Below are 15,799 nucleotides of genomic sequence, written 5' to 3'. Positions count from 1 at the left end.
AAATCACAAAAAAACATATAATGGAAAATCTATTTTTTTAACTCCACATGAGCAGATCTATGCATAGAACATATTATATGATATAATTTAGTAAAAAAATTTATTATACTTTTAGATATATATACTTTTCTGTAATTAATTCATAACTATAGTTTTTATGGTCAAATTATAGTGAAATTTTTATGGTGGGCTAATCATTATATGCTTGAGCTGTAGTAAAAAAATTCATGCTCATGGGATCATGTATGCTTGAGCAACACATGATCCGATGAGCATGAAATTTTTAATACAGTTTAAACATATAATTATTAGCCCACCATAAAAATTTCACCATAATTAAACCATGAAAACTATAGTTATGAAATAATTATAAAAAATATATATCTAGAAGCATAACAAAAATTTTTTACTAAATTTATATCGTATCATATGTTCACTACATATATCTACTCATATGGAGTCCAACAAAATTGGATTTTCTATTTTATAATTTTTTTTATTACTATAATTTTTCAAAAATTCGGCCAAAATAGACATAAAAGAAAAAGAGAGAAATCACTAAGAGAAACCAGCTAAGGAGGTTATGTATCCGGTATCGTGAGTTTGAGAAGTCCAGACGGACGGTTTCATCGTCAAGGGAAGAAACTCGGATTCGTCCAAAAGTTCAGGAATTTTTTCCGATAAAAAAGGCCGAGCCCAACAACATGCCTGCCCGTCTTTATTCAAGCCCAACCTAGGCCCAGATCAGCCCACCGCACACGTCACAGCACTGCCAATTGGGTGGGCCCTACACCCTGCTCCTCATCCCCTCGTTTCCCGCCCGCTCGCCTTCTCCCCTTCTTCCCCAACTCCCCTCCAAAACCCCAAACACTTCCAATCCCTAGCCATGGACCCGCCGCCGCCGGAGCCCGCGCCCACCCCGCGGCGGTTCACCGTAGCCGACCTGCTCTGCCTCCGCCGCCCCACCACCGGCGCCTCATCCCTCCATTTTCCTTCCGCCCCCGCCACCACCGACCCCTCCCCTCCCCGAAAAAAACCCAAGCTCGCCGCCACCGCCGGCCAAACCCCTGCCTCTACCTCTACCTCTGGCACGGCCCCGTTCGCTCCGATATCCCACCCCGTCCTCCTCTCCGGGGCGCTCTCCCTCCCCTCCGTGGCCGCCCCCGCCGGCTGCCGAAACAACTGCTTCACCTTCTCCGACTCCGCCCCCTCCGCCGCCTCCTCCCCCGCCGCCTCCGTCTGCTGCTGCCTCCTCGACTTCGACCCCGACGCGCTGGGACGTGAGATATGCGTCCTCGCGTGGAACTACCTCCCCTCCGTCCGCCTCCACGGCGCCGCGGGCGTGCTCGAGGTGGTCCGCTGGCGCCTCGCGGAGGAGGAGCCCGCGCCGGCCCCGGAACATAGCTTGCTGGCGACGGTTCGGCTCAATTGCCCCGCTAAAGAGCCCAACTTGGCCACCCGCGGCTGCTTGTTTGGGGTGGTCAGGTCCGTCAGCGTGGTGTTCAGTATGCCGCAGGCCAAGGCTGAAAAGAGGGGCGCCAGTTCAGTTGGGTTTCTGGCTGAGATTTTGTGCTGTGCGTGTTGCCGGTGCTGGGTATCTCCGCCAGAAGCTGCCCAGGATTGTAAGTTTGAGGTGGTCAAGTTCGTGTACTTTGTGGACTCAGCATGTACATGGCGGCCTCTGCTGGTGTGGCTTGTTGGGAGGCTGGTGTACATCTCGGGTTTGAAGAAAAAGATGGTCTCTGTTGTGGAGAAAGGCTCACACACAATGTTTGTCTCATCCACAAATACAGCAATGGCATGGTGCCGATCCTACAGGGGAAATCTTCCATTGGATGGCTCGCCAGAGAAGTGTGGTGGGGCGTATGCTGGGGTCATCACTGGTATCTACTTGCAGGGCATGGTGGTTGAGCTGGATGATACTGTGTGGCTGCTCATAGATGATCTGCTGCTTCTGCCACCACATTCTCTTCGAGTTGGTGCTGTTGTACGTTGCTAATCTTTACCTTGAGTTTCAAAATTTCATCTTAAGATGTCGCTGTAGCTATTCTACTTCTTTGTAGATATCTGTAAAGAACTTTCGAGCAATGCGTCTGAATTTTGCTTGGATGGGAACTGTTCTGCTTGCAACATGTAGTAAAACTTGCATCACTGTAAATTCTTTCTCCCTGGTGGATTCCAAGTAAGATGGTAACTGTTTATGCAATCATGATCCAGTATGTGCTATTACAGACTTAACAGTTTCTACTCTTGGAGCAGAACTCATATAAAGGCAGAGAGCAGGAGCCTCCTGAGTAAGTTTGTTGACTCACTGGAGATGTCTGCTAGATTTTGGTATGGATTTGATATGATTTAACCTCTATAGTTCTATGACAAATACTTATCTTGATAAGTGACTGACAAAGCAAACACCTTTCATGCCAAGGTATGCTCTCATTGTTCTTTCCCCTCTATTGCAGGATGTTACTTCTAATATCTTGCTTTAGACAAAAGTTCACCAAACTATTTTCGGATAAGGAGATTATGGGCTCACAAAATGTATGTTGCTAATTCGTATAGCATCATCTGAACAATTTATTGGCTGTAGTAGTTACTAGTTGTTAGCCTGTTATATTGTCTGCTAATTTAAAGAACCGAAACTCTTGTACTGCAAGGTACCAACAGAAGCAGGGAGTGGTTCATGCCTATGCTACTAAAACTCTCTCCTCAAAGTGCCAACCTCAGGCAAGTTTGTTAGTGGTATACCTATTTCACTGAATGTGTGCCTATTATTTCTCCTTCAAAATATTGAATTGGATGGGCAAATTTTTTGGTTGGGTGAGCCATGCCCCCTGACAGTAAAGTTTGCTGGAAGTACAAGAAGTATGTGGGGCACTTATAATTTCTATTTATTTTTGAAGCTTTACTTTGGTATTCAATACAGCGTTTAATTTAATAGTGCTCATTGTATTTCTGATGCTCATCCGACATCTTTTCCCTGTGAATTAATTAAATTGAACTTTGTTGTGCAGCAAAGTTTAATAATGAAATTCTGCAGCCATTATTGTGGTAGCTCAAGACTTGGATCAAAATTGGAGGCTTGCAAATTGGTATTAGTATCTTCTTTTATTCTTTACTTGAAACTAAGCTTACTTTTATTTTGTTTATGCCTGTTATTAATTCAATTTTGAATTCATTAGGTCATACCTTTCTCTAATTTTATCTGCAAAGGTGAATCATTGTGGATATCATCGATGCTCAAATTTTGGAATGGTCCTGAAGAAGTGGACTCGAGCCAGGGACAGAACCGATTCTTCTGCGATGGGTTTTCTTATCCTGGCAGTACCAAAAAAATAATTTCGAGTGAAGATCTGGATTTTGTATTAATGGGGACCATCAAGGTTATCTCTAATTTCCTATGTTATCTGCCTCATATTAATTATAGTTTTTTTACTCTTTATCCTGTCACAAGATACCGGAATTGTGATATCTGGAATGTTCACTATTAAGGGTGCGTTTGGTAGGGTTTCTTCAAACTAATTTCCAAAAACAGAATAAGTCCTACCAAACAGAAATCGTTTCTGGAGAGAATCAGGAGAATCCCTACCAAACGGTTCAGGGATTCAGAGACAGAACTAAAAACTCTGAAAATCCTGTGTTGCATGAGAATCATAATCACTTTCTTTCTAGAAAGGTTTCTTGGAGTAACTGAATCCCTCTACCAAACCAGGCCTAAGACTATTGGACCCCAGGTTTTCCTTGTCACTGAATTTTCTCAATTACTGGATTATTACTCCTTGTTAGTGATATTTGTTTTCGTTCTTTGATTTATGAATTCTCCCATGGCACATGTATCTTGGAGCACAACAAATATAGTCCTTATTGCTCCGTTATTGTATCCAGAGGCTTTATTTTTTCAGGCTTGGTATATAATATAGTTTGCATGTAGACAGTACTGTAAGGAGATTAGGCTAATTACTTTGAGAATCTCACTTTGCTTCATGTTCAAAGTTGTACGACACTTTTTAAGGCTAGAGTTTTGCAAATTTACACATTAGAGTTCATGCAAGGTGGTTTTCTGAAATAATTTGGTAGCATCTTCATGGTGCAGTGCAGACAAGTGAATAGATGTGCTACATAAATTATTTTATTTCATGACATAAGTCTTAAAGACTTTGGATTAGGATACATTATGAACTGTTCAAGAGGATACATTTTGAAATGCCTGTGCCCTTATTGCATACAGACTTCTCCACTGTCGGGGAGGCTGCAGTTGGTTGATTCCACTGGATGCATAGATGTTGTTATACCTGATCTTCCGTGGAATGGGAATTTCTATGGCATCTATGAGGTAATAACCATTGTTTACTATGCAATATTTGTACATATGAATATTCCATGCAATGGCCTACCCTAATATGCTTGGGACAAGATCGCAGAAGGCTATATTGTTGTATGTGATGCATCTGATGAATAATATTCTGTTAATCAGTTTCTGTACCTGCCTTCATAAGGTTTGTGGTGCTCATTTGTTCGCTTGGACATCAGAATAAAGACCTTTGCATTTATTGGTCGGAAAATCCAGCAGAGGTGGATGATGTGTCACCTGGAATTGATGGGCAACTAGTGCTGTGGGATCGGAGAAAGTCCCAGGCCTTGTCAACCTGGTGCCACAGTGAAGGTGGCAGTGCAGAAGGATAATCCAGTTACTAATCCTTTCTCCTGCAGGGCTTACTATCTTGCTGCAGAATCTTGCAGAGACATGATAATATGTCGAAAGCAGGGACATAATTCTGTTCTGTAGAAATGCCTTAGGATATCTTCCAGTTAATGATTCTAGGGATTTTAGTAGCTACTGATTCTACACATGGGATTGGAACATACTAGCATCCTTGTACTTTTTTTAAAGCAATGTAATGTACAGAAGAATGATGTCGTGCAGTTCCAGTTCTAAGAGTGCCTATTTGCTATTGTTAGCTTGCTTTACACACAACTTGAAGAAAGTAGAGCTTATCTAATTCTTCTGCTTTACTGGTTTATGTGCCATTTGGGTGTATATATTAAAATTGTTTTCTGATTTTCATTTTGCCATCCAGATCAGCAATTATAAACTAGCCCTTGAAGGCCCGGTGGCTTACCTAGATCATTGTGATGTTGCTGATCCCCTGTCCTGTAAGGCTATCTTTCAGAAGCTTTCGTACCGAAAAAGAGTGCATCACCTCAATATGTATGTTATAGTATGCTGGAGGGAGCTAAATCAAATTAGCCCTTCCTTGCATATTCCTTTGCACATTAATTATAGTGCCAAGTCATTTCATCTAGTTAAATTGTCCCACATATTTCCTGCAAATAATGTGAGTCCCGTTTCTTTTCGTCTACCAAAAATCTAGAGATTTGTTGCATAATCATGCTCCTAAAATAATGTCTATGTTCTCATTTTGCTATTGCAGATTCAACATCAGAAAATATCAGGGCCTATCCTGTATGCTGAAGCTGTAATACTTCCATATGGTTTGCAGTTTATTGGGCAAGGTGAATGCATTGAGCATGCAGAGGCCTTTAGAATGTTACACTCTCATTTACTAGGTAATTCTGAAGCCTCTATGGCAAAATTGTGTAATATCCCATGTTCGCTAAGTTTCGGGAGCACCAATCTTTGTGGTACTCTGGTGTCTACCAATTTCTTTGGATCAGATGGTAATGTTCTAAATGAACGTATTGTGTGTGAAAGAGAACGCACATCAAGGATTTTGTTGGAGTTCAAGGAGGGAAATTTTATCAAGTATCAGGTACGGTATTGATGATGACGCCTATTTCTCACTATTTATTTGTCACCACTTTCCACATTTAGCTGCGCTGCTGTAGCTAGCATCTCTAAACTCTACTTAATCTCATCAATATGCAGTTACTGCGGATCAATGGCTACTATCTTCTCCAATGTCCCAGTGGAAATCTTACTAGCACCATGGAAGGTTGTGGATGTTTGGAAGGTGGTAAAGTCTCACTGGACTCTCAGGATAAAATTTGGAGCATTGCCATTACCTTTGATGGTAATATGAGCATCAAGGGGATGGTTGGAGATCAGTCTGTTGGAGTTACTAAAGTGAAGATGGATGAGCCATTTTCCAGAAACATCATCCGTGATGAACTAAAATTAGTAGAGTCTTGGAATGACTTTTACCATAATTCTTATTTCCATTTGAATTTTTCTTGTGAGGCGATAAGCACAAAGATGGAAGAATATAACATCGTATGTCATGTATTGAATGGGCTGTGTGCTTCTTCCAGTGAAGTATTAAGTGTGTCATCATGCGTTGACATTATGATGCCTAAGGAAACTTCTGAGTCTGCTAACTTGAAAACTGGAGAATTGGTTCAGGGAGATTTGATATCGGTACGGGGAAAAGTAGAAAATATACATTCACATGTCTGCAAGGGGGGAAGATGTATGCCTGGTAATGAGAAGTGCAGTCTATGTATCCATGTTGCTGATAATAATCATATGGTAAATTACCAGATCTTTCAATTTACTGCTTAGTTGTTAATTTGATATAATGATATTCCATCTCATGGCATCCTGTGCAGGTACGTATCCGTGGATACTTAAGCAAACATTCTTCTACTGTTGGCATTGGACCAGGGGCAACAGTGACATTCCACCGTGTCCTTTTGATACAGTTTGTTCCTTTCCTTTCTTCTATTTTTTCATTAAATGCTACTTCCGTTCTCTTGTTGGTATGGTTACAGCAAAAGGTCATATTTGCCTGTATGAAAAATTGTAGTTTTACCTCAAATTTGATGTATGACCTTTATCTGACAAGGAAGCTGGTGTCTGACACTTGCTGTGGAAAAATTGGTAACTTGAATAGAATGAGTTGCTGTTCCAATCCTAATAGACTAGCGTGCATTCTCCATGTACGTAGTGACACTCCCTAAGAATGAACTGAGTACCTAATCTGTAGTTTTACTTGGTTTTGTTTGTAGAGGTAAATGGTCTGGACTCTGGAGTGAGCAATGTTGTATGCTATTATGCAGCTAATGTGAGGGCAAATACTTAAGCACTGTATGCATTAGATCTCCCCAAATAGTAAACATGCAAATGTGTAACCTCACCCATAAAGGACCAATCTAGTCCCATACGGGGCCTCACCCCGGACTGTCCATTTGGATGGTGGATGGACCAGATAATTGAACTAAAATCCCAGCCCATCCTCATATATTGTTGCGCTAAATTGGCACCTCAGATTAATTGTTGCACCAGATGGAGAGCTCTTCACGATCTAATTGTCATCCCTCCTCTTCGGGTAACTCATGACCCAAGAAGAGAGACTCTGCTTGTTACACCACATGGAGCACTACTCAACACTTAATCTCCATTCCTCTTTGGGAGACTCATACCCCATGAAGAGACCATACTGCCCCACCCATTGATTCCCATTGTACATGGTTTTCAACCGAATACACATTACTGAAATTTTGATGAGAAAGCTATCACCTATCAGATGAGCAAACGGGTCCATAAGCTGAAGCTTGGCTTGCTATGATAAGCACCCAAGTGTCCTTGCAGAGAGGATAATTTGGTTTGTTTGCAAGTTATGAGAGACAAGGTTCTTAAGGCAGTGAGTTGCCCTGTCCTGTGGTAACTTGGATACGCCAACAAGGTCTAACTAGGCCCGTGTAGATGCGACGACCTAGATAGGCTACATTACACCTTGAGAACCTTGATGAGAAAGTAAAATATTAGGGCAGGTGATAAGGTGCTGAGCCAGCACTGCACATGGCATGTCAAGTGGTTGGGACTTGGGATCCTGATTTGGCCCAAAAATTGTAAACCTGCAGGTTTAGATTAGACCTTTTAAATTTGAGGATCAGTTTGACCCTTTGGCCATACTTCAAGGATCAAAATGGCTGTTAACTCATACTGGATAAAAATGTGAATTAGCTTAGTGTATTACTGCATCCTGAATTTATTAGCTTACTGTTGTCAATACTTGTGAAAGTTTGCAGACTAGAATATTTATCATGCAAATTGCTTGGGATCATATTCTTTTCATATAATATCAAGTAAAGCTGAACTTCAGGATAATACTTTAGTTTTCACTATGTAAATATGCACTTACATTCTGTGTGGTCGGTTCGTGCATCCTCTGTTTTCTTGCTGCAGGCATGAATTAGTGTTAACTCCTGTTACATACATTGAAGTCACCTCTATCAGCCATCCTGACCTGACTGAAGAAAGTGTTATTTCACCACTCAAGTCTAATTGCTTAAAGGATTGTTCACTTAGCACAGTTTCACCATGTTTGTTCTTTCATCGGAAGCATTTTATAGAGGATAGACCTATGCAGTTTCAGTGCAGGGTAGGTTGCTTTCTGGTTATATTTTTTTTGTTGAAAGGATCTTTCTGGTTATATTTGGCCCGTGTATAGGTTACACAATTGTACTCTGTTTTAATCTTCCTGGATCCTTTCACAACAGCTTAATGTTGTTCTGACGTTTTCTTTGATCTCAAGCTCAATTTTTTCTTTTGCTTTACTCCTTTCACGCCTCTACTTTAAGTTTGTCATTTGATGTGTTCACCTTTGTTTCAGGTGGCAACTGTTCTTAAGCTGGTTTTGGATAAATCGACTAATCATGGTAAAATACCAAATGTAAAAGTTCAGCTAGCTGGTTTTATTCTTGGTAAGAGATTCTGTAACTCTTCTTGTTAGGCAATATCGTAATGTGCATCATATACAATCCTAGATCAAAATTCAAAATAATCCAATGATACACAGGGATGATTTTACTTTTCTGATTCACATGGAGCACATGTATTAATCATATTGTATTACCTATGCTTTTTCCAGATGATGGATCATCCCTTTGCTGTTGCTGGGCTGATGATGCAAGGGCTGAATTGTTGCTTAGACTGCAGGAAGTTGCACATATGGATGCTTTTGTTAATTTAAAGCTTTCAAAAGGTGGAAAGAATACCAAATTACAGCATACTATTGGTTGCTGCCTAGAAACAATGTTGAAGAGGCACACAGGTGTTATTGTTAAAAACTGTGGAATTCCTCCCGATTTCTCTTGCCGAGACTTAGATGCATCTTCTGTTTTGCATAAAGTCTTAAGTCGCTTTGAAGACAAACTTCTGAAATTTATTATCCTTAATGCTTGTTGGAAGGGAACTCTGGTGAGTTTGTTTATCCATTAATTGTCAAAGCATGTTTCAGTTTGGATCAATTATCTAGGACATTATACAGCATTCGAGCTAAGAAAATGTATGCTTAGATATGATTCTGAAAGACATCATATTGTTTTGATGAACTCAATATTAGTATTCTACCAGCATGTGAATTGTTCTGTCAGAATCAAATGTGCTGTTTGTGCCATTAGTCTTGTGTTTTGTTCACTTGTGCAGTATGACAGCATGTATTTATTTATGTGTCTCATGAGATATACAACTTCCTTATATTTTGTAGTTTCATAGACTTAGAAAATTGTTGCAGTGGTTAGTCGGACATTAAACCTATCAGTAATATACTTGAATTCTTAGAAGGTATGTTGTTTGATGACCTTTACATTTTTGCAGAATGTCATAGCATCAAATATAAACCCAGATGACTTAAATGGGTTCAATGTAGAGCTTCCTGATTTCCTAGCACGGAACATGCAGATGCTTTGGATAAAAGAAGTTTTTCCAGTAGATCCTTTGGAAGAAGCTAGAAGACTACATGGCATTTTGGAAAACAGCTAGTGTTGTTCCATGAGCACTTCAGCTTTTGGATGATTCAGTGCAAAGTACCCTGGTTGATGTACTGTGCATTTCATAGTCAGTTGGTCACACCCATACAGAAAATGCTATGGCCCAAGGAGAACTGCAATTTCACTGTGATGTTTGCAAACAGAAAACCTGTTTTGCTAGTTGCATATGCTGAGTGGTAAATATTTGTGAGGAACAAGAAATGAGAGTACAAAGGGGACAGGCGGTATTTGTATTTCTTGGTTGGAGGGTGCTGCATCTTCATTTTAAGCACCTTATCGCAGATTTGGACTTAGTGAAAGGTTAGGTGATTCAGTTCTTCAAGCCTGGGACGATAATTTAACTTTATGTTTGTTTTTTTGGGTTGTACAGGAGACATGGTGGCATGATGAGAGGCTTCATTGGGATTTGCTTTTGTTCTTGGCAGCATAATGTATAGTCAGTGTAGCAATTTCCAAAGTATCTGCTTGTAAAGGAGCAGATTTTTTTTTTGGACTTATGTATTTATGCCCACAGGGACCTGGTTTATGATGGTAGCTCATCGACTGACATCCATGTTCTGCACTTAGTTTCGATCAGGTCAAAGTTGGCACTACCTGCCTTGTTTGTATTTTGTACAAAGTTCAGAAACTTACAAAGTTATTGGTGAAATTCCATAGCATGTGTGCAAATCTCTGAATCCTGTGTTAACTGTTGGTGTTCCAACAGAAATTAAGATTGAGATTTGTGGTGTTAATTGCATATTTAATTTTTATTGTAGCAATAAGAATATCCATGGTTGTCTTGTGCAAATTGTTAATCTGAAGGTATCAAAGTGTATCGTGCCTGGCAGAGGATGGTACTCGAGCTGCTTGTGCAACTGCTGTTGTAACCAAAACACTTGTTCGTACACCGTAAGTTCCAAGTTTCAACTTTTAAGGCAGAACCTGGTCGTCAAAAGCTACGAAAAGGGGTGAAATTTAGATGTAAGTGTGTTGTAACGCGAGACTGATCATCAGAGTAATCAGTGAAGCTAGAGTAGAAATCGCCAAAACAGCTGAGATAATCATCTTGTGTTGAAGTTGATCTCAGAATATTTTCACAGATTGTGTTACCCAGATACTTTCTATTCCTCCGTATTTGCTATGTGCAAGGAATATACTGGCGATCTTTACATAAACATAGTTTTGGCTGTTGGATTTCTTCTAATGAGATATCTTTTGATGTTGATGTTCAATGTTACATTTGCTTATTGATCATGCTTCATGTCTCCCACTGCCACTATCTGGGAGGTGCTAAGATCATATGAGTTTGAAAACGCAGCATAGTCACTGAACTAGTATCACAGATGACAAAGTTCGTCACAGCCAAATCACGGAAACAACAAATGCACACACAGCAGGAGTTCCCGTCTATGATAAAGTATCATGGCTAAATGCGCTTGAGCTGTCTATCGTGCAACAACATTTGTCAGAAAGATCAAAAAAATCATGCGATTATTTTAATAAATGATGCACAAACTAATCAACAAATAAATTATTTATTATCAGGCCTGCCGATTGAACCAATACCCATTTCTGGTTAGCTATTACATGTCAGGCCAAAATGACAGGGTTAAGCCCAATGTTAGGAGGGACACACAGCAGGATCCAGGTGCAATTTCAGCGTACATATGGCATTCCATATACTAAAAGGAGCAACATCCGATCCAGCGAAGTTCATGGGCTAGATCCTTTCTTAAACAGCTTGATTTGATCACCATAGTAGTAAGCACTGCCAATCATTAGAGCGACTGTTGCACCTTGCGCAACAACACGCGCCCTCATCAGTTTTTGGCCCAGTTGAGAGTTCCCATATCGGAAGCTGATCAGACCAGCAGTCAGAACTCCAGCAGTCACCAATGCACCTGGACGAAAATGCAACAAATTATAGGAGTGTATTAATTCGAGTGACTATATAAGGTGAAGTCGACAATGATACAAAGATAATAAATTAGAATTTTAGCAGCAATGCGAATTAGTATCTCCATGGGCAACAGTAAAGTAAAATGACGGTTCAGGAAGCACTACCAGATAACATTGGGTTGCAAGATATCCAAGGCCAATATTCTATTGCGGTCTTAGCTGAATTCCTAGATATCTGGGACTTGGTGCAACCAGATGTGGAGATGTGCACAAATGGAGGTTCGAAGCGTCTGGCCAATTCTCTAGTAAATCAGCTTATGAGGCTCTCTTCCATGGGGCAATTCATTTTAAACCAAGCAAGCTGATTTGGAGTACTTGGGCTCCAAGGAAGTGCAAATTCTTTCTCTGGTTGGTTGCACACAATCGCTGCTGGAAAGCAGACAGGCTCGCAAGGCGTGGTCTTCCTCATCCTGAGCGCTGCCCCTTTTGTGATCAGGAGGATGAGACAATTCAACATCTTTTGCGTGCATGTGTTTCCTCCAGGCAATTTTGGCAACAGCTGCTGCGATGCTTCGATCTCCTTGATCTCGCACCTCAGACAATCTTGGCTGGTTTTTTTGAATGGTGGCAGCAAGCTGGTGAGACGCTCAACAAAGAAGCTCACCGAGGTTTTCACTCGCTGGTGGTTCTAGGGGCCTGGATCCTTTGGAAGATGAGGAACGATATAGTATTCAATGGTGCCTCGCCTAGGATTGATCAGGCTCTTCTCCTGGCACAGGACGAAGCTGATCTAGGATGCATGCAGGCGCCAAAGGCCTAAGTGGTCTGGTTGCTGCTCGACCTGGTGGTTACAAGTGTTTTGGGTAGGTGTGGTCGCCTCATGTTAAGAACAGGCACGTATGTCATCTAAGGAAAAAGGGGGGGGGGGGGAGGGGGTTTGTATGGCTACTTTAGCCTTTCTTCTATTCTTAATGCAATGAACGCAGATCTCTTACGTATTTGAGAAAAAAGTAGAGTAAAATGATAATATGATTCAATTCTAGTACACAAAAAAAATGTTTGGCAGATCCAGAAAGTGCAGTAAAGACGTGATTGAATGGTATGAGTGTTTAAATGAGGAAAAAATAGAGGAATATCGATATAATCAAATACTTCCTACTAAATCTAGATAATTGTAGGACCCTGGCCTAGCTTATACTTCATGAATCAACTTAAACCTGATGCCTATAGATGTGAAATAAGCTGAACTGTGTTAAAGGCCTCAAAAGTGTTTCATGAGTTCCAGAACATCCGCCTCTTGAAGAATGATTCACATAACTGTTATAAGGGCATGATCAAAGTGGACGCTTGAGGTGGTGGTCATGGAGGTGCTACACATCCTGACTCCAACATCCACTATATACTACACACCCAAGCATCACCACTGCATGTGCTCAAAACTAGATGAACTTCCACATACCCATCTAAACAGTTATAATTTACCCTGAGTTACCCTAGCTACCTCATTTTTGTTTTCATCAACAGTCTACTGATCACAACACAGTCTATTGTTCTCATACACCCAGCCAAGGAGCAATATACTATATAACCTGCTTTTGAATTATTAATGAAACCATTCAATAAGCTAAGAGGACTTGAATTAATGAGAAGTCAACTTTATCAGTCTTTGTGGCTTTAGAAATTAGAACTCAGTGAGCAATCACCCAAGTAACCATACATTATAAGATTGAGGCATAAGTGATGATAAGCAGGTATTCCAAGGCAACGTCAAAATAATCTGGCTACTCATTTGCATTCTGCAAATGAGCCCAGTGGAGCCAGATAACCGTAATGGGGTCAGCTTGTTCCCTCCCCTAAACCCCTTCCTTAGTGAGACTGGGACTGGCGCAAATAAATTATATTAAACAAGAAAGGACAGGTAACAAATAGCAGCACAAGATGTCATCAAACTAGTTTAACTAATTCAGACCAGTTAACGCATGTGTTAGATCAGCAAAATGAACATCTGGAATAAGAAACATTGATTCTCCTACCATGCACGTATACTTAAACAACTCAGCCCTTATCATTCTTTCATAGAGAAGCACCAAAATGTAAAAGAAAATCGTAAACGTGGCCACTGAATAAACATCCATCCAAATTATCATCTGGTCTACTGCCCAGTTTGTCCAACTCAGTCCTCAACAAAGTAATCTAATATATAAATATATATGTACTTTTTGACAACCGATAAAACTAAAAATTTCAACCAGCGTCTGCATACAAGATGGAACTTCATTTTCTCCGATTGAGCCGTATGTGTGCAGTTACTGGGTCAATGCGCATAAGAATGTGCATGAGGTAAAAGAACTACAACGAACAGACAGAATACATCACAGCAGTACAGCACCTATGGATTATGTTAGCATTCAATTTCACACCAGTTGACCCATTTTAATCCTGAGGTAGCTGCTGGCCGGTCAGCAGAACAAAACCACGGTCCTGGAAAGCAACGAGCTAGATCCCCCGCCCACCCAATCCCCCGCCTAAAATCCCCAAAGAATCACGATCCCACGACCTTGGATCCGGGGCACGGCGATTGAACCTACTCCGCCCCGTCTCCCAGCGCGAGAAGGGGCCGCGTGCATCAACGATAGGAAGGCGCGTACATACCGATGGGGACGAAGGGGTTCTTGACGGGCTTCTTCCCCTCCAGCTGGAAATCCTCCATGTGGAACGGCGAAGGCGGCGCGCTGCCTCCAGCGGCGGTGCCACTGCTCTTCTCCATAGCGTCGCCGGGGTGGTGGTGTTGGACGGAACAAAAGAAAAGAGCCTTTGGCAACAGCGGCGGCGCTGCGCTGCGCTTCGATCGAGTCCGCCGGGAGGCAGGGTGGCTGCCGCCGCCGCTCTTGAGTTGGTGAGAAGGTGTTCGGGCCGTTGAATTGTGATCCGAGGGTGGACTGGCGTTGTGGCCTTGTGGGCAGCGGGGAAAGCACTGCGCGTTCTTGTGGTGCCAAACTTGACAACCGGGCCGGTGCGACCCCTTTCTCCGTCGTCGACGTAATACCGGTCTAGAACACGTTTGTTAGTATTAATAATTATTCTGAGAGATCGGCGTTTAAATTCGTTTTGGATGAACCAAATTCAGTGCAGCAGATTACTCATCTCTCATATTTTATATATCTTCTCTCTCCATTACTAATAACACTTTTTATATTTTTGATAACAAATGATACTTTATAAATAGAGTAGATGGAGCAATTCTCTACATTTGAGCAAGAGGAAGGTGTATTAAGATGATTATCAAAAAATATTTTGGCATTAAGGATGGAGTTGATATAATTTACTGGAACACCTTTCATTACTAAAAGAATACTTTTTTATTATTGAAAAGAGAGATAAGTAATCTACTGGAGATACTTTTATGTTTCGAACATAAGCAGGGTATTAAGTTGGAGTGTCTGCGATGAGATATGCCAAAATTAAGCATAGCTTTTTTTTATCTTTTGATAACTTAAAGCATCGCTTTATAAACATCATCCTTTGTGGACGTTGAGATAGAGAACCTAGTATATGGATTCTGTAATTTGAATGCACTCTTTGCTACAAAAGATATTCGAGCCTGTTTAGAGTTTTCAATGCAGCTTAGCAGTACTCTAGCAAAAAAAACAAAAGGAGATGATTTTAGACTGATTTTAATGAAGCAGTTCTTTGAAATGAACTAAGAAGAAAAGCTTGCTCGCATGTTAAAAAATAATAATAAAACATTCAAACAGCAAAACATAAAACAAAACAAGTACTCTCTCCATTTATTTTTAGGTCATATTAGGATTTTAAAAACAAATTTTATGAGCTTTGATCATGAGTTAGTCAAACTATATGCATGCCTACTGTATAAAAATTTCAAGGGGAATTTCACAAATCTTTTAATACAACACTGATTTGTAGTAATTGATGATATAGTGTACGAGGAATTGATGGTCAAAGTATATAAAGATGCTGTAGCATTTTTTTTCTTTTTGTAAATTTGGCTAACGTTAAAGGGAAAAAAAAGTCCGGCTTAGGACAAAATTGCAACAATCTGCATGGAGGAAGTATATCTTATTTGGATCTTTGTCGAGGAAGATCAAGAAATTCAGTGTGTAGTCGATATCAAGATGACTTGATGTTAAAAAAATTGTTGTACAATGAAAAAGTTTGGTACTCATGT

The 15,799-nt window shown here is 40.7% G+C and overlaps 2 protein-coding genes across 4 annotated transcripts; one reads left to right on the top strand and one right to left on the bottom strand.

Annotated features, from left to right (window-relative positions):
- Positions 1 to 849: 849 nt before the first annotated feature.
- Positions 850 to 10,378, top strand: LOC112881847 (CST complex subunit CTC1). 3 transcript variants are annotated; one of them, XM_025946740.1, is made up of 16 exons: positions 850 to 1,987; positions 2,064 to 2,182; positions 2,260 to 2,334; positions 2,460 to 2,538; positions 2,665 to 2,724; positions 3,012 to 3,089; positions 3,180 to 3,380; positions 4,226 to 4,330; positions 5,076 to 5,333; positions 5,430 to 5,768; positions 5,894 to 6,484; positions 6,565 to 6,656; positions 8,144 to 8,339; positions 8,571 to 8,661; positions 8,829 to 9,157; positions 9,557 to 10,378. In XM_025946740.1, exons 1-16 carry the CDS (start codon positions 887 to 889, stop codon positions 9,719 to 9,721), a joined length of 3,879 nt encoding a protein of 1,292 aa, XP_025802525.1. In that variant the 5' UTR covers positions 850 to 886; the 3' UTR covers positions 9,722 to 10,378. The 3 variants fall into 3 exon arrangements, with proteins under 3 accessions (XP_025802525.1, XP_025802524.1, XP_025802526.1); XM_025946739.1 differs by having other exon boundaries at positions 5,885 to 6,484; XM_025946741.1 differs by lacking the exons at positions 8,144 to 8,339; positions 9,557 to 10,378 and having other exon boundaries at positions 5,885 to 6,484; positions 8,829 to 8,974.
- An 849-nt stretch (positions 10,379 to 11,227) lies between these two features.
- On the bottom strand, positions 11,228 to 14,565 carry LOC112879553 (RING-H2 finger protein ATL48-like). Its single transcript, XM_025943825.1, has 2 exons — positions 14,263 to 14,565; positions 11,228 to 11,612 (listed from the first exon to the last, which is right to left on the bottom strand). The coding sequence occupies exons 1-2, from the start codon at positions 14,375 to 14,377 to the stop codon at positions 11,425 to 11,427; spliced, it is 303 nt and encodes a 100-aa protein (XP_025799610.1). The 5' UTR covers positions 14,378 to 14,565; the 3' UTR covers positions 11,228 to 11,424.
- Positions 14,566 to 15,799: the final 1,234 nt, after the last annotated feature.

Source organism: Panicum hallii, chromosome 2 (genome assembly GCF_002211085.1).
Source record: "Panicum hallii strain FIL2 chromosome 2, PHallii_v3.1, whole genome shotgun sequence".
Classification (NCBI taxonomy): domain Eukaryota; kingdom Viridiplantae; phylum Streptophyta; class Magnoliopsida; order Poales; family Poaceae; genus Panicum; species Panicum hallii.
This window is presented reverse-complemented; position numbering and strand designations above follow the sequence as displayed.